Raw genomic sequence first — 23,244 nt, forward strand, 5'->3', positions numbered from 1 at the left:
AAAAAAAAAAAAAAAAAAAACTCGTAGCCCTAACTGCAGTACCATTTTACTCTTCTGTTAACATAAGAGTTCCGGTTACTGTATACAACTAATTGAGTTGTTTACCTTTTTATTATTGGATTGTGGGAATTTTTTTTTTTAATTTTTTTTTTTTTAATGTTTTATTTATTTCTAGGAGAGAGAGAGAGACAGCGTGAGCAGAGGAGGGTCAGAGAGAAAGGGAGTCACAGACTGAAACAGGCTCCAGGCTCTGAGCTGGCAGTCAGCACAGAGCCCGACGCGGGGCTCGAACCCATGAACCGCGAGATCATGACCTAAGCGAAAGTCGGACGCTTAACCGACTAAGCCACCCAGGCGCCCCGGATTGTGGGAATTTTTAAAGTGGATTCTGGGCATTAGTCCTTTGTGAATATATATTTCATAAATATTTTGCCCTGGATTGTAGTTTACGTCTTTATTTTCTTATTGGTGTCTTTTGATGAGCAGGCATCTTAAATTTTGATGACGTCTAATGTATTGATATTTTCCTTTTATAGTTATTGCTCTCTGGGTCCTGTCTAAGAAACTTTTGCCTACCTCAAAACATTTTTCAGTGTTTTCTTCCAAAAGCTGTTAGATCTGTGATAAATTTGAAATTACAATTCATGGGACGCCTGGGCGACTCAGTTGGTAAAGCGTCCGACTTTGGCTCAGGTCATAATCTCACGGTTCACGGGTTCGAGCTCCGTGTCGGGCTCTGTGCTGACAGCTCAAAGCCTGGAGCCTGCTTCAGATTCTGTGTCTCCCTCTATCTGACCCTTCCCTGCTCACGCTGTCTCTCTCTCTCTCTCAAAAGTAAATAAAAAAAGAAACATTAAAAATTTTTTTAAAAAGAAAAGAAATTACAATTTATGTATGATTTGAAGTAAGGGTCAAGGTTCATTTTCTTCTTTCCATTGTGAACATATAGTTATTCTGGCACCATGATTGAAAAACAAGAACAGCAACACAACTTTTTTTTTTTCACCCGTTGCTTTGGTGGGTTTGTTGAAGACCAAGCGACAGTATAAGTGTGGGTCTCTTTCTGGCAATCCTCTTGTTTCATGGATCTGTTTGTCAGTGCCATACTCTCTTAATCACTAGCTGGATGCTAAGTTTTGAAGTCAGACAGTGTTAGCCCTCCATCCAGTTTTTTGTAACTATTACTCTGAATATTATAGATGATTGGTGTTTTCCTATACATTTTACAGTGGGCTTATCAATTTTCATTAAAAATGATTGGGTTATTGGGATTACATGCAGTCTATAGGTGAATTTAGGAATAGTTTATGTCTTCATAAAACTGAGTCTTTTCACCATGAATGTATCATATTTTTCACTTATTTCAGTCTTTCATTTCTTTCAGCAGCATTTTAAAATTTCCACTGTACGGGTCTTGCATGTATTTTATGCTTTCCAGAAGTTACAAATGGAAGTTTTTTAATTTGTTGCTACTTACTGCTAATATGTAAAAATACAATTGATTTTTACACAGTGACTGTGGATCCTGCAGCCTTGCTAATAAGTTCACATACTAGTTCTAGTAGGTGTCTATAGATTCTTTAAGTTTTCCTACAGAAACAATCACGTAACAGCAAATAGATGAAAACTTTACTTCCTCTTCTTTAATCTTAATGCTTTTTCTTTTTCTTGCCCATTGTAATGGTTGAGACCTTTAGTACCATATTGAGTAGGAGTGGTGAGAGTGGACTTCCTTGTCCTGTTCCCAGTCTTAGAACATGGTTCTCATTTTTTTAATATAAAAAAAAATTGCGGTCTCATATTACAGTAATTGTGTTTTTAGTGTGTTGTTATAAAGATGCACGTGTACTACTGCACATGGATTTTATACAGCTGACATCTCCATGGGCACTAAGTCAGCATTTTATTATATACAGATCAGTGTCTTTTTAATGTACATTTTTATTCATTTTCCTAACATAGTTCTAATAGAGTTTATAAAATTTTCAACTTGCCTTATACGCACAATTTTTTTTAATTTCTGTCTTTCTATCTTTTTAAAAAGCTGGGTAATATTCCATCACATGATTGAACTATAATTGAATAATTGCAGTGGTTCCTTATGATGGATGGATTCCCTCTGCCAAAGGCTTTGAGAGTTTAGGTGGCTCTTGATAATAGATTGCCAAGTAACATACCGATTTGCAATGCCGCCAGCAGTGTTGAGGCTGGAGAAATCTTGAATTTCTCCTGTTAAGTAGGACTTTTCTGCCAGTTTTCACATGGGCCACTGTCTGCATGTGGAGCATAAAAGCCCTACCAGTAATGTCACCCCTCTCTGTGCTTCCTTTGGGAGTAGCCTTGTCTTTCAGGAGGAGGATGCTTATGGACTATTTCATGGGGAGTTGTTTTCTACATGAAGTTCAACTTCGGACCTTTAAAATCTGGCACCAGAACAGCGTATCCAATTAAGCTTACCATCCGCATTATCCACCTTGGAGCTATGATAGTCATTTCTGGCTTTCAAGCATCCTTAGTACAGATGTCACTCAACATAGGTAGCTCATACTTTCATATAGTGTTACAGAAGCATCTTCCCAGGGAAGAAAAGCTCATAAAGGTTATGGTTAGGTCATCACTGGTTTGATGTCAGTTCTGTAAAAGTAAGTTCTATGGCAGTCAAGTTCATTTTTAGTTACATCAGAAAACCAGTAGGAATGTAAGAATTGACTTTCATGCTCCCCTACCATAATGTCACTCCCCGAAATACACCAAGATGTATTAAGTCTTTTTACTTCTGTATTCATGATATTCTCTCTTACATAATATTTTAGAATCATGATACTTTTTAATCAAACTTAGTCATTTAGTGGTTCTTTAAAAAGTCTACTTTTTAAACTATTTTAATTATTTATATTTCTTTTTCAAAGTTTTATTTTATCAGTTTTATTTACATGTAGGGATTCTCTGTCAAATATTAAAGTGATGTGTTGTGTGAGCTGAAACTTTTCCTAGTTTGTTTACCTTTTTTATCTCCTTATAGTGCTATTTTGTTTTTGAAATATGAATGTTTAGATTTTTTTGCTTTTATGCAAATTGGCATTCCCTTCAGATAACTAATCTCTAAGACTGATAGAATATTTCCTATACTTTTTTCATATTCTTTTTGGTTTTGGTTTTTACTGTGAATTGTATTGTTGATGATTTTATTTATTATTTGGAATGTACAGAGCACTTGTGGTGGGGCCTGAAGAATATAAAAATGAGAAGAGGCGCTTCATACTCTCAAGGAACCTACCAAAGTAGAATAAGACTTCTCACAAATAACCATAATAGAGGTCAATAGTCAGTGCCCTTTGTGAAGCACAAAGCTCATGGGACAGAGAGGTCATTTCCCAATGGGATTGTCTTGTAAGGGCAAGGGTGACTTGAGGCCCTTTGAATTGAGAAACTGAAAGGATGAACCACCATCACTTGAGATGAGGAAGACTGTGGTTGGAGCAAGGTTTGGGAAAAGACTTGGAGTTGGGTTTCCGGCACGTCAGGTTTGAGGCATCAAGTAGGTAGTTGGATGCATGAATCTAGAGCGTGGAAGAGCAGACTGGGCTGAGGATACAAATTTAAGACTCCTGTGTTTATACAGGTCCTTAAAGCCCTGAGAAAAGAAGAAACTACCACAGGGTGACCGAAGTTTAGTTCTTTGGCTTCTCTTTTCCCCATTCTCTCCATTAACAGTTTCTACTTTATCCTCCTGTGTCTGTGGTGTTCATGTTATTTTTGCCATTCATACCCAGTTACTGTCTTTTATACCCTTCATTCAGGATGTCACACAACTGTATTGGCTTGTCCTTTTATTATTTTTTTTAATTATTTATTTTTTTAAGCAGACACCACACCCAGTGGAGCCCCAAGCGGGGCTTAAAGTCATGACTCTGAGTTCATGACCTGAGCTGAGACTAAGACTTGGATGCTTAACCAACTGAGCCATCTGGGCACCCCATTGGTTCTCCTTTTAAAATATACCCCAGGTCTGACCACTTCTCACCAGTTCTCGTGCTGCCATCTTTGTCTCAGTCACCTTCATCTCCAGCTGGCTTACTGCGGTGAGTCTAACTGGCCTCCCTGCTTCTACCACTGTGCATCTGGATAGTCTAAGCACAACAGACAACTGGATCCTTTTAACATGTGGATCAGAGTGTGTCACTCTTCGGCATAAAACCCTGCCCTCACTTCCGGTTTCACTCAGAATTCAGGCCAAGTCCCTATAATAGCCTTCCAATGCCTTTGTGACCCAGGCTCCTATTTTTCCCTCCCTTGCTCATTCTGCTCTAGCCATGCTGGCCTCCTTGCTATCCCTTGAACATGCTAAGCCTGCTCCCACATTAGGACCTTCACACTGTCTGGTCAACCCTCTTCCTGGAACACTTTCCCTCCAGATATCTGCACAGCTAACTACTTTACCTCCTTTACCTCACCAAGACTTTGCTCACATGCCACCTTGTCAACAAGGCCTACCCTGACTACCCTACTTAAATCTGGAAGCCCTTACCCATAGCCTGGTAATTCTGAAAGCCCTTACCCATAAGCCTGGTAATTCTGAGCCCCATGACTCTATACTTTCTCTTTTTCCCCACAGCACTTATCACCTTTGTCGTACCTTATAACTTATGTATTATACTGGTTGTATATGTCCATCTCCCTGAGAGCTTTGAATATATTCCAAGATTGCTGAACAGTACCGGGAATACAGCAGGCACTCAGAAGGTATATGTTTAATGAGTGAATAATGCCTCAGTACTAGTCTCGTCTCGAGTAGGAAAAGGATAGTAGTGCCATTAGCCATTCATTATGCAACGAGAGGAGGACCAAGCCCTTTTGTTTATTTGTTGTTTGTGTGCAGGGCTGGTGAGGATGGATGGGAAGTAAGAGATATAAAGGGAGGGAAAAAGAGGATACAAGTTTCAGTTTTAGATAATGTTGAGTTTGAGTTGCTAAAATATTCATAAGAACTTCTTTTGCAAGCAAATGGAAAGGTAGAGCTAGAGTTTAGGAGAAGGGCCTGGACTAGACATGTTGACTCAGGATTGAAATTATCAGTGGAGAGGCAAGAGATAAGGAGTCATGTGAGTGGAGGCACTCATCCAAGGAAGCATGTAGAGCCAAAGGAGGAGGTGGCTAAGGTCAAAAACTTGAAGAATAGCTACATTTAGAGGGCCAGAGGAAGAAGAGAAGTCAGAGAAGATAGAATATAAAAACAAAAGTCATGAAAGGTCAGCAAGTTGATGGTGTCACATATGGCAGAATGGGTAAGTGCTTTAAGGATGTGACAATCAGGGAGTCATTAGATGGGATATTAACTTCAGAAGAGTGGCAGGGAAAGAAGCCAATGTGTAAGAGACTGGGGAAAAGCAAGCAGTGAGGATTAGAGGCAGATAATTCTTCTGAGAAGTTTGGCAGTGAAAAGAAGGAGCCATGTAATGGAAGTCCGGGAAGAGGAAAGATAAAAGGTGGTTGCTGCTTATAGCTTTTAGGGAACATAGAATGAGGAAACCACAGCTATAATACATCTGTGGCCAAAACGAGAGGAGTAAGTAGTAGAGACATGAAAGATACCAGAGTCAGTCATAAAATTTTATAAAGCTAAAATACCTTGTTCATTTAGCTGTCACTCCCCACTCACCATCCCTACCTTTAGAGGTGAGACAACTACAATGCAGAGAGGTCAAGAGTCCTTAATAGCAGCCTGTGAGGAGTAAGAGTGGGGAGAGAAACAGAATCACGAGATGGAGGAGTAGTTTAGGGAAGTATGGATTAGGATGAGTAAAGATATGGAGACATCTAAGGAAGGGGATTTGAAGATAGCTTTGAATCTTTCAGTGAAGTAGGAAGTAATGGAGTAAATGTGAGAAGAACCTGAAACAAGGAAAAGAGATTTAGAACAGAATGGCTTCAAAGGATTACCAAAGGAAGATCTATCTGTAGTAATAGTAGGTTTCTTAATCCCCCGTTCCACTTAAATCTTCTGTAATAGGGATACTGTATGGTTTTGTTTTCCCATTGGCATTTCCGAAAAACCTGGCATTATTCCTTACCCTCTCTCTGTTACTTAAAAGTATCTTCTAGCAGAGGTGGGTACATCTCTAGGATGAATATGCTATTCCTGCTCTACACCCCATTCCTCCCCTAAAATGAGAAGGTACCAAATGTGGTCACTATCAAGTTGCTTCTTTTGAAATGCCCTCCTTCTAAAAGACATAACGGAAGGGAATTCTTTTAATGCAGCATTCAGGAAACATATCTGCAGCAGAACAGCATAAAATTCTACAGACTCTATGTGAAGAATTCATTTCCTACAGATCCCTTAATAAAATAAATAGGCAAAGTTTCCTTTAATGGAGGAGGTAATGTTTTCTCCAGAGGAAAGGCAGAGTCTAATTTCAGCCATGTGATGATAGAGAATAACAGTCAAATCCAGCATATTCCAGATAGTCATTTCTTTTTCTTTTCCTTAGGAAGCACGTATACCATGTCTTGTTACTTTTCTGTGCTAAACGTATATCATCTTTAAGGATATGATATCCCTAATCTGAATGATCATTATGGATGTGTGTATGATTATATTTACATGTATGGTTACATTTAAATTAGGATCTAAACTAGCTTTTTAATTGTGACCTAGTTAAGAGATCAGGCTTTGGAGCTAGTTAAAAGCTTAGGATTTGAAGTGTCATAGATCTGGCTCACATCTTGGTTCTATAAGCTGAGTTGTTAGTTTAGGCAGATTACTTCACCCATCTGAGATTCTGTATACCTTAAAAAGTGGGAATAATAATACACCAACCTCATAAGATTGCTGTGAGGTCAACAAGATAGTATTTCTAAAGTGCCTGATAATGAGGGAAATACTCAGTGAATGTTTATTATTTTTATTGGACTATTAACTATTCCCCAAACCTGACCTGAGCTATATTTCCCTGTCTCCAACCCTTTAAACCTCTCTTTTCGTCATTCTACTGATTGAAATCCTTAAAGACCTAGCCCAGATGTCACCTCCTGTATGAAATCCTACCAAGATACCCTTCTCTGGAAATGAGCTCTTTCTCCTGTATACAGCTTCTGTGCTTCACAAAGTCTGCTTACTAATTATTGCCCTGTGTTACAGCTGTTTGTAAGTTTTATCCTACCTTGGCTAAAAATGAAACAAATGAAATGTCTAGCTTTACTTCAACCCATATATTTTTTCTCTAGGCTAAAGTGGCTGAGGTTAATGCAGTTGCATAAGCAAAATTGTTGATAGAACATCTAGAGCATCCTTTCTGCAAGTGCGTATCCCACAGGTTGAGTAACATTTCAGAGTCCCCTATGGATTGAAGGCATTTGCAGACCTCCACAAATTGAATCCCATGCCTTCACAGAGCGGTGTGTCCAGCGCCTTCCTAGATTTTACAGAGTAGAAGACAGAGACAGACCTTGACAGAAGATGACTTACCATTTTCTGTGATCATCCAGAAATTGTCACGCTGTCCTCATGTGTGAGTGATTTAATTGTGTTGGTGACATGGGCCACAAGGAAAATTGCTGCTATATTATGAGGAGAATAAAGTCTAGAAACACCCTTTTTAGGGGTTGTCACTACCCCCATGCCTCTTCTTTTTGGCCTTAACATTTGGGTTGGTCAAGAGAGCCAAAGACAACTATCTGATTTCTCCTTTTTCGTGAATAGGGTACTAGAGCTCTGCTGCAGATGATGCTGATTTGTTTGTGTTGCAGGGAGACCTGGCACTGTCCCAAAGAATGTCCTGCATTGAGAATTTGATTCACTTCAGATAGTTAACCTTGAAAGTTGTGATGTTCTTGACTTAACTGGAAAAAATTCAGAAAATTAATATCAAGACTGTCACTTGGCACTCATTTTGATAAAGTATTAGCTAGTATTTAATTGTTATTTCCATTTGGGCCATTAGGGAGACATTGTAAAAGAGTAGTTTCGGAAGTGGGTAGTAGTCTGCATAGCAGGAATGTGACATGCAGGGCCATTCTGATGGACTGGGCAGATATGTATCAGGGAATGATTTGTGTCAGTAGCTGTACCGTGCCGTATTAGCACTGTCATTTCCTTGATTACTACCAAAGCACCTATTTCTGACACTTACAATCAATGCTGCAAAGTACGTTTTCAGAGAGTAGACAACTGTCAATTTAAAATCCAGGCCTGGGATAGGAGTAATCATGTAACTTGACACAATATTTACTTGGGGATGGCAGGGGTATCTTCTATACAAAAACCCAGTAATGTTTTTTCTTAATTTACTAAAAACTTGCATCAGGTTTTTAAGACCAGAAGTTGGTTTAAGGGTATAAACTTTCGGATATGAATAAGTCCTGGAGATCTAGTATATAGCATGGTGATTATACCTAACAATACTGTATTATGTACTTGAAAGTTGGTAAGTGAATAGATCTCAAATGTTCTTACACCAAAAAGAAATGGTAAAGGGCTCCTGGGTGGCTCAGTCTGTTGAGTGTCTAACTCTTGATTTTGGCTCAGGTCATGATCCCAGGGTTGTGGAATCGAGCCCTACCTTGGGGTCCATGTTAGTCGTGGAGCCTGCTTACGATTCTGTCTCTCTACCTCTGCCCTTCCCCTGCTCTCACACTCTCTCTCTAAAAAATAAGTAAATACATAAATAAGAGGGAAAAAAAGAAATGGTAATTGTGTGACCTGATGGAGTTGCCATGGTGGTAATCATTTTACAGTTATATAAGTATCAGGTCAACTGGTTGTATCCCTTAAGCTTACACGGTGTTGGATGTCAGTTATGTCTTAATAAAGCTATGGGGGGAAGAGTAGAATTCAGCCAACAGATACACAGGAATCTGTGATGAGATGAATGGATAAAGGATCCCAGTGAGTGCTCCTGGCCCAAAAGCAGTTGGGGACGAGGGTTTGGGGAGGCCTCGTAGAGACCCTGCCTTGCTCCCTGCCATGGAGCTACAGTAAGTCAAGCCAGACGGTGACAAGAGGCCCAGACTGAAGACCTTTAACGAGCGAGCACGTCTTAGTCTCTGTTTCTTTCCCATTCCCATTCCCATTCAAGGATTTAGCATCCAGAACTGCTCTTTTACAATTCTTTTCAGAGGCCTCATCACATTCTTCCCAAACTTAGCTCCCTGCCCAGCAAGGAAAGACATCTTTTGGCTAACAAGCAGCTGTAATGCAGGGAGTTTAGCTTATTATTTTAAAACAAAACAAGAAACAGCAGCATTAGAGCAGTGACATTCACAGATGTGATGTACTTAGTTTTGACTGTGAGCAGCCCAGAAGGCACAGGGCTTGAGGTGATTTGTAACTTCTCTGAGCGGTATGTCACTCAGCCGGTGCATCCTCCACCTTCACCAAGGCCTTCCTCTTTGCTCGCGTGCCAGGGAACTTCTGCAATGATGAAAACACGTTTCTGTGTAGGAAACCTGCCTGAAAAGAAACCCAGCGACAAATAAATGCAGTAAAATAAGTGCAGATTAGGTAAACAGATGTAAGAACTTATTTGCAAATTTGAAAGGTCTTACATTTTTCTGGACTTGCCTCACAAGAGTTGGCAGTATCGGGACGTGAAAATTAAGACAGAGTCATTGCTGACTTCTGACAAGTGATCCCTTAGCGTGTGTGTCAGCGGTTACCCCGCATGAGTTCGTGGGGACCTGTGGGACACAGCGGAAGTCGGCCTCTTCGGAGGGACACGCAGCATCGTAAGAGGGTGGCCAAACCCAAACTATAAAGACAATAAGTGGACGGGTTGTAAAAGTGGCTTTAGGTTTTCTTTTTTCTTTTTTCTTTCTTTTTCTTTTTTCTTCTTGTTAATAGTTTAAACCCCAAAACATCAGATTGTAATTCCCAGGAAGTAACATTTATCACATTTTTGAAAGGGCCTTCACAAAAGAGCCGGTAAAATAGAACCTACCCATTTGACAACCAGATGACCAGGCTGTGGGCTCTGAGGAATGGACCATCATGTCTCCTGCCCTACTTTCTGTCCCAGTGCACACCGCCTCGAAGTTTCAGGCGCGGCTGGTAGAGGGGACCAGGAAGTTGAAGAGTCTGAGACAGTACCCAACTTTCCCCTGGCTCTGCCTGGAAGTAGTACAGTACCAGACTGCCTGGGTTCACATCATGCCTGTTTGCTCTGATTTAGTCTCCCTTTCCTCGGTTTTCTTGTCTGTTCAATGAGGAAAAGCACAGTACCTGTCTCATGGGATTACATGAGTTAATATATCTAGAATTCTTAGCACCTGGAGCAGAGTAAGCTATTGTTGTTGCTGTTTTCTTTACATTTATTTATTTATTTACTTATTTATTTAGGTAATCCCTACAACCCAATGTGAGGCTTGAACCCTTGACCCCAAGATCAAGAGTCCCATGCTCTTCCGACTGAGCCAGCCAGTTGCCCCTTATTGCTGTTATTTTTGCTGGGATTGAGGCGGGGCTGTCAAGCTGAGCCAGAAAAGAAAAGGAGGGATGTGGCTTACAATCATGGGTCTCCCAGGAAGAAATTGTTCTACCATGTGATCTGGCGATAATTTGGGTCATTAAACATCGTTAATTAACATGAACACTGGGTCTTGGCACTAAAGAAAACACTGTGGTTTCTCTGCTGCGATTTTGGAGCAGCCTGTTAGCACCCAGTGGAGGAGGAGTGGCAGGGACTTGCCAGCCAGCCACAACATCGTGCTTGCTTCACACTCTGTTATCTCCAAAGTATTGGCCCTCTCCTTCTCTCCTCTTCAGGCTTTGATCACTCAGTCTGGAGCCTGAAACTCAGTAGGGTATTGATCTAGTCTCCCATTATCTCCCTCCTCCCTTTCCTGTCCCCAGTCTCGCTATGGATTTTAACTTTAGCCTGCCTTCTAACTCTCTGTGGGACCAAAAGCAAATTACTTTGACCTCAATTGCACACTCTTTAAATGGAATAAAAATGGCTCTACCCAGTCAGAGGACAACCAGGGGTTTTATGGAAATGACAGATGTTTAGCATTTTCAAGTTCCTTGAAAGGAGGATTCTTTGACAGTACCAAATTCATAGGGAAAAGGCTGCTTTCTCAAGGAGGAAAGGCCTTACCGTAATACCTGAGCTTTATCCCCTAGTAGTGCCGGAGCTATTTAATTTCAGTCCTTCCATCACTAGCCTGTATGGTTTTGAGTACTACTTTTTTTATTTGCTCTCTTCTTTTAAATATTCACAGGCTGTAATCCACATTATGGCTTTACAGCCAGTAAATTAAATTATATGAATTCTAAACACAGTGTTTTTGAGCTGTAGAGAGTCTACAGCCTTTGAAACCACTAACTTAATTTTGTTCAACTCTTACTGAGTAACTTAAAAAGAGCCAAACTTTTTCCTTTTGAATTTGGTTTGAAAGAAAATAATAAATTGTTCCCAGGCACTGGTCCTGGGTGCCAAAGTTTACCAGCGATCTAAATCTTCTGTCTGCATTGAATATTCCCCAAAGTAAAGGGTTAAGGAGTGTTAATGAAGAGGTGATATATGACAGCGTTTACCTTACCTACATCCTTGTGGTCTCAGATGTGTGACTTCGGGCAGATCACTTAATCTCTCAGAGTCTTGATTCCCTTATCTGCAACTCTATATCCACAATAAATGTTTGAGAGAATTAAATGAAATCATCTTTATTGAGCACTTTCAAAAGTGTGTTTTCAAAAGTGTGCAAGTAAAATCCTACTTCTTGAAGAGCAGATTAAGTGGAAGATTATTTATTCTGACGTACCGTCACTGCTTAAAATTAGACTTCATAAGCTCCTTCCAGGCAGTCTCTGTTATCGTCTTTCATAGTCTTCTTCCACAGTAAATAAATACTTAATGAAGAAAGCTGAATATGCTTTTCTAACTTACTTTTCAGATGCTTCAAAATGCTTCAGCATTTTGTCACATTCCTTTGAAGAGCCGTGTGTGTGTGTGTGTGTGTGTGTGTGTGTGTGTGTGTGTGTGTGTTTAAAACAACCAGACTCAATGGAAAGAGGAAAGAGGATGATTAAGCTGAGTAATATAGGATTATTGGGTTTTCTCTGGTTCATTTTATTGGAGAGGAGATGCTGTTGTTTTAAAAAATGTAAGAAAATTTTCCTTTGTCACTTGTAAGTTTATATCTAAGGCAATTCCTATAACAGATTCTAGAACTCCTTAGAGCAATAATCACATCACTTCAGTGCATGATGCCTTCCTGTTTTTATATACTCCTACCCATTTGGAAATTAGATAGATAGATAGATAGATAGATAGATAGATAGATAGATAGATAGATATAAAATTATAGTTTTAATTATATTATCATCTCACAGTATACCATAACCTAGCAGGTGGTTGCGAAATAGGAAGAGCCACATAAAAGTCAATACTACTTATTCTTTGTGGCATTGGTTATTATTTCACCGATCTTAGATGTTTTGTTTGATGCAACTGTGTAAGCACCTGGGCATTTTTTTAATAAAGCTATACTAAATTGCTAAAATAAAATAAAACAGCTTTCTAAGGATCTGTTGTCTACATACAATTAGTGCAGCATGTATGCCGTATCCAGTTTCTGTGCACGTAGACCAGATCTTTGAAAAAGAAGGAAACATTTGAAGTTCTTCAGGATTTAGAAGCAGGTAATAGTCAGATGCTTATAAACCGTGTCTTTTGGAAGACAAACTGCTTCTTAATCTGTGACAGCTCCTTTTCGATTCCTCTTGTTTTGGTTTTATTTCTGCTCTTCATAGATGCAGGGGTGCGATTAGATGCTCGCGTGCATTTAGATGATGGGGTGCATTTACATGCAAGAGGTGCTCCAAAGAGGCTCCAGCTGGTGCTGAGCCAGCGCCACTGAAGACATCCCGGCTGGCGCCTGGATAGCCCCACACCACCTAGAACTCTGCTCTTAGAGAAAGTCTGTAAGCTCTTTCAGAACAACTCCTTGATCGTTTCTTGAAAGGGTTACATCTTAAAAGTTGATCTGCAGGCTTCAAAAGCCAGTTAGCCGTAAGCTCTAGTGAAAAAGGGCTTGCTGTAAGCTTCTGTGGTTGATGCCATGCTAAGAAAAGCCACTGAAACATTGTCTTCACTTACCTACCAGCTTCTGTGGTACAGGGGGTTGTTCTGTGGGCCTCTCTCTAAATGCACACTACTTGAATTTACCGTCACTTGTGCGTTTTGCACCAGCATGCAGATGCGGCTCCCCATAGGTGGTGTGACAGGAGTGACCAGCCTTTCTGTTTGGCCACAATGGAATTTATAGCTAGTCTTTAATATTAAGAGTGGTAGATTTGAAAGAATACGTATCGAACCTGTGGTTTTGGGCATAACAAATTATTTCTGAACTTTCCTTTGTGTCCCACCACTTACTCTACAGTCATAGTTAAGAAGGCCAGGTTTTCTCGTAGTGTACAAGCTCTTTTGAGATCACTGAACGTCTCCCTGAATTACAGATTACGACCTGCTCTGTCTGTACCCACTCACTGACAAAATGACCGTGCTCTTGCATTTAATGTTTTGTTTGCCGATATAATTGCGACTGAGTAAAATGAGTGGATAAAAACAAACCCGTACCAAAGTCTCTTGGAAGTGTTGAGAGTGGACAGACAACGTCAGGCCCTCAGCCCTTGCAGCCCGGCTCTTTGAGGAGTCGTGAGTCCTGTGTGTTGGGCCCGCACAGCACATGCCAAGATCAGGTTGGTTTTAAAGTGACGGGCTTGCGTCACCACGGTTCTCCTGTGCTCTATGGAGTGCTGCCGTCCTTTAATGTCATGACGTCAGTCCCGGGCTCCTAACCTGAATGGATATATCTGAAGTCTTATGAATCTCGAGAATTTCTTATTCTTTGGGGAAAATCTTACAAAGATTAACTCTGTGAGACGAAAACCCTTGAGTTTGTAACAAGTTTCTGTTGAAAATATCAGGGACATTAGGTTATATAAGCATTATGCTTGAAAAACAAGCATCATCTCTGCTGCAAGGTCTGCATTTTAACTTTGTGCAGATGTGCGCTAAAAGAACATGATGTGCTTATTTGTTGCATTTATGCTACTTTCTTACTTAAAGTAAGATGGATGAAATTACATATTAAATAAAAACAGCAGCTCCGACTGCAGTCCTTAGTAAACTAAAAAAGCCTTCCAGAGCCAGGGGAGAAAATGACACTATGACTTTTAATAACTCGTTGACTTCTGAGGGAATTGTCTACATAAATGGATGTATGTAATAATTTCTGTGTGGGATTTATCAGCATTAGCTGTCTCATGTGTAAAACTAATCTGCCATTAAATCATGTTGGTGAAATGTTACCAGAAGTATTATGTTTAAATCTTAACCAAACATATCCCTTATTTTGATATGACTGCAGTTATAAACAGACACGTGCTGATATGTATGGCATGAAACTCCAGTGAGTTTGGCTGTGTGGCCTTGGGCAAATCATTTAACGTCCCTGAACCTTAGTTTTTCTTTTCTGGCTGATAAGACACCTAACTTCTAGGATTATTGTCAAGATTAAATGAACACATCTATCGAGCACTAGCGTAATTCCCGGCACTTACTTAGTACATGTTTATCTTCATTCTGTGTTCCAGGTGTGACAAAGTGCAGTATATTTTTATGTGGTATTTTTGAGGCAGAAAGTGCTTGGTATTGAGCATTACATTCTACCCCATTGTAAAATGAAATTTTGTATTACATGTTACTTACCTCACTCAACTCCAGGGTGAAAATTCAGAATGTGTAGAATGAATTTTTCTTAGGCTATTTAAAGAACACATGTTTATTGAATGATTACCAAGTGTAAAGCATCGTTTCCTACCATTTACAGTCGAATGTATTTGAAATCCAGGAAGGGAGCGGTCAATCTGAATGCTATAGTCCCAGTTCATTTTATAGTCTCTCCGAGCCCTTTGTTTGTCATTTTCCTCCTTCCCCACCCCCCAAACCTGTTGTAACTTTAAGAAAGTTTTCAAAATAAAGTAGCATTTGACTTTGTTCCATAGTCATTTAAAAATAGGATTGATCGATGTGAAGCCTTAGCCAGGAGCACCATTTGGTACTTTTTTATTGATTTCAGTTACCAGTGCCCTCAGGCTTCTGGTGTGAGAATGAAAATGATATATGAAATATGCACCCAGGTTAAACAGACCAATTTTCTTCTTACATCTGCAACCACTATAAACAGAATTCTTTATATTATGGAAGTGGCTTTGGAAGCAGTTTAGTCTCACGTGCACGCGTGCACACACACAACACACACACAACCTTAAGACTCCAAGCAGCCTCCTAAGCCAGTGTTTTGGTTATTGAGGCCATGACTTGTACAGTGCTTTGGAAATTTTCTGCCATCTAGTTACTTTTATTAATTATAAAATGCCACTCAAAGTTATAGATTTATAGCCCATGAATATGCTTTGGCATTTTAATGGTTGATTATAAGTCAGAATCTTGAGGATTTGAAAGACGTTCTCCTAAGTAGCTAGTTGCAGGCCAGTCAAGCCAAGAGGATAAATACCGGGGAAGCCTGCTCAGCAGGGCAGGCATCATTTAGAAAGTTGTGCAGAAAAGCTGGCTGTGGGCAGAAGTTGTCATGTGTCATCTGTCCCGTCAGTCAGCTTCAGCAGCTGTTCCCTGTCCCCAGGGCCCTGATGTGCTACCGCCTATCCAACAGCACTAACAGATACTGGCTGCCTCTCTGGTGGGCTGGAGAAGCCATGCACGCACACATACAGTGTATGTCTCACTGGCCACAAGTTTGGACAGAAGCTCATTTCTGAAAAGAGAGACCAAGCACCAATTCCTTAGTCTTTCACTAGACCACTAACCAAGATCTATCCTCAAGAGAAGTAGTTGGATTTTGAAGAATCTCTCTGTATTTCAACAAAAATATAGCTATGGAAGTATAGGAAGATTGCACATTTGACCCCAAAGAGATGCCCTCAGTGAGAGATGAGAGAGCTTTCTCCACCAGATGCCAGATGATGAGTATTGCATGATCACTGACGAGGCTTTTCTGGTTGAACACAACAATGCAAAAGACTAGAAATGACAGGCATTCCTTTTGTGATAATGCAGCACCCAGCCAAATGGGATACATCCCAAGTCTGATTATAGACAAGCCTCCAACCGTTTTCTTTTTCCCTCCCTGTGTTCCAGAGACATCCTTAGAGGAAAGGATTTGAGGGCATTAGTATCACTATCTGTCTGATTACTGTGTTGACATTTTTAAAGTGCCATTAATCATAGGAAATGGAACTTAACGATGTCGAAAAATACCCAGCCAAGAACTGTCAAGAAAGTAAGCTACAGCCCAGTATTTGGATGAAACTGAAGGGGGTAATTCCTTAACCCTTTGTTTTTTTCTTAAGTATTACTGAGCTCGGAAGCTAAGTAATTAAGAGGCCGCAAGCAAGGGAACGGTAAACATAGCAAAGGGAAATTGAGAAAGGCAGATATTTTTATTTTGTAAATACTGCAACTAAATTTATACAGTATATGAAGATAGTATTCATCTTAGGATTATGTAATTGAGGTCTTACTTGCTTCTACCCCTTCCATTTTGTGAGAAAGTTACTTTTTCTTTTTGATATCCTCTCCCATATTTTTTTCTGTGGACTCTGAATATTTAATATACTTGATATAACCTATTCCATGGGAAGTTTTACTGGCAATGAGATTTGAGAATTAGGAGGCTGACCATATACCTGCACAGGAGACACTGCCCTCCGGGAGCCCCAAAAGTACAAAGTCATGACATGGCACATGAAAAAATAATTCATTTGTCAAAAGCTGGCAGTGCTTACTGGATATTTTGCTGGATTTTTATATCATCAGTTCATTGTTTGCCTATTAGCTAATTTAAATTCATGTAAGGGTTCCTAACTCAACTTCAGGAAACATGAGGTAAACAGAGGTATCTTTACTTAGAAAATCTGTATGATACTGAACTCCAATAAATGTTACACTGTAAAGTGTTTCTGGTCCTGATTTTGAGCAGGTGCTTCATTGGGAAACAGCACAAGAACCTAAATCTGTTGCCTCCTTTTTTTTTTCCAAGATAAATCATTCATCATAGCATGGGAGATGTTCAGACAAGACCGATTGATTGGTTGATTAATGGTGCATGGATCTGAGATGAATGAATTTTAGGGTGACCTGTTTGAAAACTAAGTACTATTTGGAAAATAAGTCCTGTTATTAATAAGCGTTGGGCCTTTTTTGTCCCTGCAGGTTTTTGTCCTTCATCAGAGGGACACTGTGTGAGATTGGAAAGCCTGAAATGGAGCAAAAAATAAATGCATTCCTTGAAAAGGAGGGCATAGAGAAAATTGCAGAAAGTTTGCAGACAACGGTTCACACCTTACAGGTCATCATAGATGGTCTCAGCCAACCCGAGAGCTTTGACTTTCGAACAGGTAAATAACTAAACTTAAATAACAGCACCTTTCATTTGTGTAGCTCATATGATCTCCCATGGCCCTCACAACAGACCTCCTGCCATGGGAAAAAACGGATCTTATTCTCCATTCTGTGTGTGTGAGAACTAAAGCATAGTGACCTTTCTTCAAAGTCACTATGTTAGTATCCAGAGCCAAAGCTAGAAGCCCGGTGTCCTGACTCCTTATCCCATGCTGATTTTCCATCAAGCTAGACTTAAATGTGTCATACACACTGGCTGCTCTGTGCATGGAGGCACACAGTTTTCATAATCCATTTGTAAACTGTTATCTTGTAGGAGCCAGAAGTCCAAGGTAAAGCATTCAGTTTATAAACTAAAAAGTGAATCTTTTTCCTAAATTAGAGCCTTCCAAGTTCCTGAATTCTGTGTCAGCAAATACATTGGACAAATAAGATACTATCTCTCTGTTGATTTCCCTTCTAATTAAAAGTGCTCTTAGCTTTCAGCATAGGTAGATGGTGAGGGAAGTATATATAACAGCCATAGTTGTTGAGAGCAATGACCCGATGAAAAAGAATTAAGGTATCAAGTGACCTACTTCCTAAGGAAATTTGAAGAGGAAGCACTGAGATTTAAATGAATCTGTACTCGTCTCATAACCAGTTTTAGGACACCATGTTTAGGGCTTCACTCTTTTCAGTGAGTTAGGCTCTGTTGAGGGTGTTAGACATGCTTCTTTGAAAAGGTTTAAAGGAGTTTAAAAACACACCCAATGAGGGGTGCCTGGCTGACTCAGTCGGAAAAGCATGTGATTCTTATCTCAGGGTTGTGAGTTTGAGCCCCATGTTGAGTGTAGAGATTACTAAAACATAAATAAACTAAAAAAAAAAAAAAAAGAAAACCCGCCCAGTAAGTTATACTATTCCCTCAACTTTTCTATAAGTCAGAAATTACCTTTTTTTTTTTAATTTTTTTTTTTAAGGAGAGAAAGTGCACGGTAAGATCTATGACGAAAATGTAGGAGTAGGAGCCCCCAGATAGGCCATCCAAAGTGGATGTTTCAGTAGACAGATCCATCTTCATTTGGAGGCCTGATATCCTTGTTTGTGAATTCCCTGGGTGGTGTTTAGCAGGAGACCAGGGGGAGCGGCGGTTCTCAAACCCAGTGGCATACAAGGGCGGTATGCCTAGGACCACCATGCTAGAAGACTGGGAAATTTGCTGTCTTTAGCTGCAGGCCTCCTGCACGGGGCTTTCTTGTCCATCTTCATTTTTCTGCCTTGGTGTTGATTGCTCCATTATCCCAGTTACACTGTAGACTCAGAGCAAAGATCAACATTCATTTTTTATATGGTTTAATTAAACAACTGACTGCTAAGTAGAGGTCCTCACCTTGGCGTGCCCTTAGTGCGCAGAAACACAGATGCACCTGGGCTCCGGACCGAGCCTACCAGTTACTGCAGTGTTTTATCACTGTGACAAGTGAAATTTCAAATAAGTCTCTTTTAAAAAACTTACTTTGGAATTGACCTCTGCCCTAGTGTAAGTCACAATTTTCAAAATGTCTGAAAGCTTTTATTTTAATACTAAAAGTATCCCCAAGGGGGAAGGCAAACAGTCATACTTGTGAAGAGGCAAATAGTATTTTAGATATTTCCTCATTACGGTATTTTTAAATGGTACATCTTTTCTTTTCTCCATTTTCTCCTTCCTTCCTTCATGCCGCATTCTTTCCCTGCACTCATCCTGTCTTCTGTTCTCTCAGTGGCATGATCAGTTCTATTTTTATTAACACTCTGGTCCCTAGTTAGTTCCCATAATAGGGTTTGTCAGAAGCAGCCCAGTGACAGCAGACTAGATATGTCACCTTGGCAGTCAAAGTGTTAACGTTTGCCTGGTATATGGAGGATTTTCTGATTTCTCAGTGGCCCGGGCTGTCTTCAGGACCATGTTCAGTTGTTCCTGACTCCGATTTTCCATGCAAAATTAAACTAAGCAGCTGATCAGGAACCCTTGGGGAATCTGTAGCAGCTGGGCCTCTGTAAGAATAAAGCATTTCCAAGCATAAAAACAATGCCAAGAGACCTCAAGACCATCCTACCTCTGCCCCTGATCAATGATTCAGTTTCATTTTGCTTTGACACTGCCCCTGCCCCGTGTGATATTACATTACAACAGGTTTCTTGCTTCTGGAATCTGCTACTTCGGTGTCAGGGAAAATTCTAAAGCATCAATTTGTTTTTGCATATTCCTTTTTTATGAGGAAAATGAGATTTGAGGTTTAAAGAGGGCTTTTTTCTTTTACAGGAAAAAGGTGAATTAAAAAAGAAAAACTTGACTTCAGGATGGTTGGACTGGGGGAGGGGAACCAAGAGGTGGCCAGTTGTTAGTACAACTGTAAAGGATAGCTTTAACAAGTAATCAGGATCAAGCCAACAGCTGTGGAGGAAAAGGAAGTGGGACGGGTGGAGGGAAAATGAGGCCTTGGTAAAAGGAGATCCAAGCATAGAATGTTCTTTGTTATTAGAATCAACATTCAGTAATCCTAGGAAAGGGGGCCAAGAAGAGCATGGGAAAATGGAATCCACAGATAACCCAAAAGCCCCATTTAGACTTTTAGTTCTACCCTTCTCCCTCCTAAAACCTCTGTTGTTTTTGTTTTGTTTTTACTAGAGCCATGATTCCTTGGCATGCTTAATACCCACTTTTGGGGAGGATGGTGTTAATGAACAGAGAAGTGTACCCTGGGGCGAACAAAACAAGAGGGCTGTCAGGAACTTGAGAGCAGAGACCTGTGTGTCTTCATCTTTGTAGCTCTAGCACCCAGCAGAGTGCGTGGATAGGAGACCATACTAGTTGCTGATAAATGTTTGATGAATTGAATTGAAGGAGGAGAAAGAAGATTAGGTACTGCCTGATCTGGGTTTCTGAGCCACAGATAATCAAGAATCTATTAAGTTTTGATTGGGTAAATATATTCAAAATGGATGGAAATTGATTCCTGAATTCCAAGTTCATAGAGGGAAATGTGAGAAGAAAGCATTTTAACTTCATCCACATTTGAGCAAAAGTTGATGTACTTTCTACCACCTGTAAACAGCTTGAGAATTCAGGAACTCGGGGAGAGACTCCCCATCTCTTTCTGGGAAGATCTTGCTTTTCTCAGTGTGTGTGGTTTGGCCTTGTGTATTCATTGAGCAAAGATATTTTCTCATCACTTCCTCATAAAAAGGAACACAAGACCCTCTACTCTTCTCAGTCCTTGTGTGCACTGCTAATGTTTGCATGTCAGCAAGATAGAGTTTGAAGAGAAGAAAGTGTTCAGGTGAGTGCTCCTGACTGTTCCCACTATGTGAATGCTGCTGCTCCAGTTGAGATAGAGATACATCTTCCCTGAAGTTCGGCCTGGGTTTCGGCTCCTTTTGTGGCCCCTCTCAGTGCTTAGTACCGGTCCAGCATATAACTGATACGTGGTAAATTCTTATTTACTAATGCATAATTATGTCTAGGAAGTACAATGCTTACTATTTACACTGTCTTTTTTTCCTCCCCTTTCCTTGTAGATTTTGATAAACCTGATTTCAAGAGAAGCATAGTCTGCTTGGAAGACTTGCAGGTTGGGACAGTTCTTACAGGCAAAGTCGAGAATGCCACTCTGTTCGGAATTTTTGTAGATATAGGAGTGGGGAGATCAGGGCTGATTCCCATACGAAATGTAACAGAAGCAAAACTTTCTAAGACAAAGAAGAGAAGGAGTCTTGGACTGGGCCCTGGAGAAAGAGTGGAAGTCCAAGTACTCAACATTGATATCCCCCGATCTAGGATTACTCTGGACCTCATTCGGGTGTTGTGAGTGTCACACTAAAATTCAAATACTGATTTTATTTCCTCGTTTCTACAGACAGGCAAGAATAAGTCAGATGTCTGTGAATTCTAGGTAGTAAATGAGAAGGAATTCAGTCAATATCAGAAGTATTTTTCAGACACTTTCCTTATTTTTCCTTCTGAATAAATAGAAAACTAACAGCTCAATTTCTTTTCCCCGTAAAGAAAACAACTAATAGACATCCTTATGTGTCTTTACTTAGTAATGGTTTTCTGACCCAAATTTTATTTTTTGTACTTCTTCTTTGACTTCTTTTACATTTTGTATCACAGATCATTTCATTTCTACTTGCCAGCTTGCCTTGCTGGACTTGTATGGAATTACTTTCTTCATCTGAACTGTACCATGTTTCTTGACGCAGTAGGACGGGCAGTGTTTAGCCCTCCCTTTTTACAGATTTTTTAAAATCAGGACTTTTGGACTTCATTCATGATTTTCTCTTGCCAAGCAAATAAAAAATAGGCCAACTGGATCCTGATGTGTTCGTAACCATCAAGTGAATGACTCAAAACATTTCTGAGAAGGATATATGTATTGATCCCTCCAATAAAGTTCTGTGGCTAGTGACCTTGTTTTTTGTTATATTAATTCAGTGAATGACCTAGGAGTCCATCTTGATGAAAGATATGGCACATATGGGAAGCCTCTGGAAATTGGAAGAATGGCATTCAGTTTGACTTTGCTTAGCACGGAAGAGTATATATTCTTTCTTAAGCATTCAGATGAAACTTCTAAGGGGGAAAGAAACGGCCTTCCTAAAGATGGACTATAGATCAGGTGTGAAGGGGCAAGAAAAACAAGTAAATAAAGCAAGTGACTCTTAACTCCATTTTTGTTCAGTGGAGATGGTAAGTAGTAGCATGACCGTTCAGGGTCAAAATTATTTAAATAGAGCCCACACTGGACTCGTGTTTTGTCCATTCAGGCTGTGCTGACTGAGTTGCTTAATGGAGTCATTTGCATGACTGAACGAATACCTGGTTTTCTCCACATGTTGTGAGTGGAAGATGGTTACTGAAGAGGATGACCAGTCCTGCTTTATTGCCTGGGAAAGTCCTAGTAAACACTCATTTGTCCTGGTATAGTTGTGAATAGTGTTTCTTTCTATTCCCAAACTGTCCCATTGTTCATAAGAAGTCATATGATCTCCTTAGTAATATAGTCCCTTACAAAGCAGTGAATTGGACTGTATTCACTGATAGTTCTGCCTGGTAGTTAGCCAGTCTCAAAATATGCAGTCTTCCAACTGTTGTACATAGATCTTCTTAATGCAGTGGGTCCCTTTAAAGTTGTATGACTCAGGGCCTGTTTTCCCGACAATTTCATTTCTGAAATGCTTTTCTCTCTTTGTTACTGGTCTTCAAGAGACAGTGGGTCTTATGTTGTAATTTTAAGTTGACCTTCCTCCTCCTTCCAGTATTCTTCCTGGTTCATAATTTGTAGATCAATGATGAGTGATATGCACCCAAAAAGCCTTATTCTGAAGCCTGCACCATAATTTTTTTTAAATGCTTAATTTTTAAATTGAGGCATAACTGGCATGTAATAGACATCCTTATGTGTCTTTACTTAGGTTCAGGTGTACATGATTTGATATTTGCATATATTTCAAAATGATTACCACAATGAATCCAGTTAACATCCATGACCATATATAGTCAAACAAATGCTGTTGGGGAAGAGGCCTTCTCCTTGGCCACTTTGAATACAGGAACCAGAGCAGTTGAAGCAGCTCTGTTGACCTGGTAGCTAAGCCTTTGTATACACAAGTAGAGCTTGATGTTGAACTAGGTTGCATGGTTTGTCCTGTCTAGCCCAAACATGGTGGAAGGTCTGTAAGACCTAAGCTGGGAAAAGTGGGCCATGTCTCATTCATCATGCACCCCTAGAAAGTAGCATGGCACTTGGTGGTCAGTATCTTCGACTAACCCTAGTCCCTATTCTACTGGTAATCC

The 23,244-nt window shown here is 40.1% G+C and overlaps 1 protein-coding gene across 1 annotated transcript in view; it reads left to right on the forward strand.

Annotated features, from left to right (window-relative positions):
- The window catches only part of SRBD1 (S1 RNA binding domain 1), a gene marked incomplete at its 5' end in the record, with an annotated part of 187,745 nt that extends 165,889 nt beyond the window's left edge, over window positions 1-21,856 (forward strand). The window contains 2 exons of the mRNA XM_039232404.1: window positions 17,235-17,419; window positions 20,967-21,856. Of these exons, the coding sequence (XP_039088335.1) occupies window positions 17,235-17,419; window positions 20,967-21,256 (475 nt within the window). The remainder of the gene's footprint in view (window positions 1-17,234; window positions 17,420-20,966) is intronic.
- Between the last annotated feature and the right edge of the window lie 1,388 nt (window positions 21,857-23,244).

The sequence above is a fragment of the Hyaena hyaena genome, unplaced genomic scaffold (assembly GCF_003009895.1).
Source record: "Hyaena hyaena isolate Hyena2069 unplaced genomic scaffold, ASM300989v1 scaffold_64, whole genome shotgun sequence".
NCBI classification, from domain to species: Eukaryota; Metazoa; Chordata; class Mammalia; order Carnivora; family Hyaenidae; genus Hyaena; species Hyaena hyaena.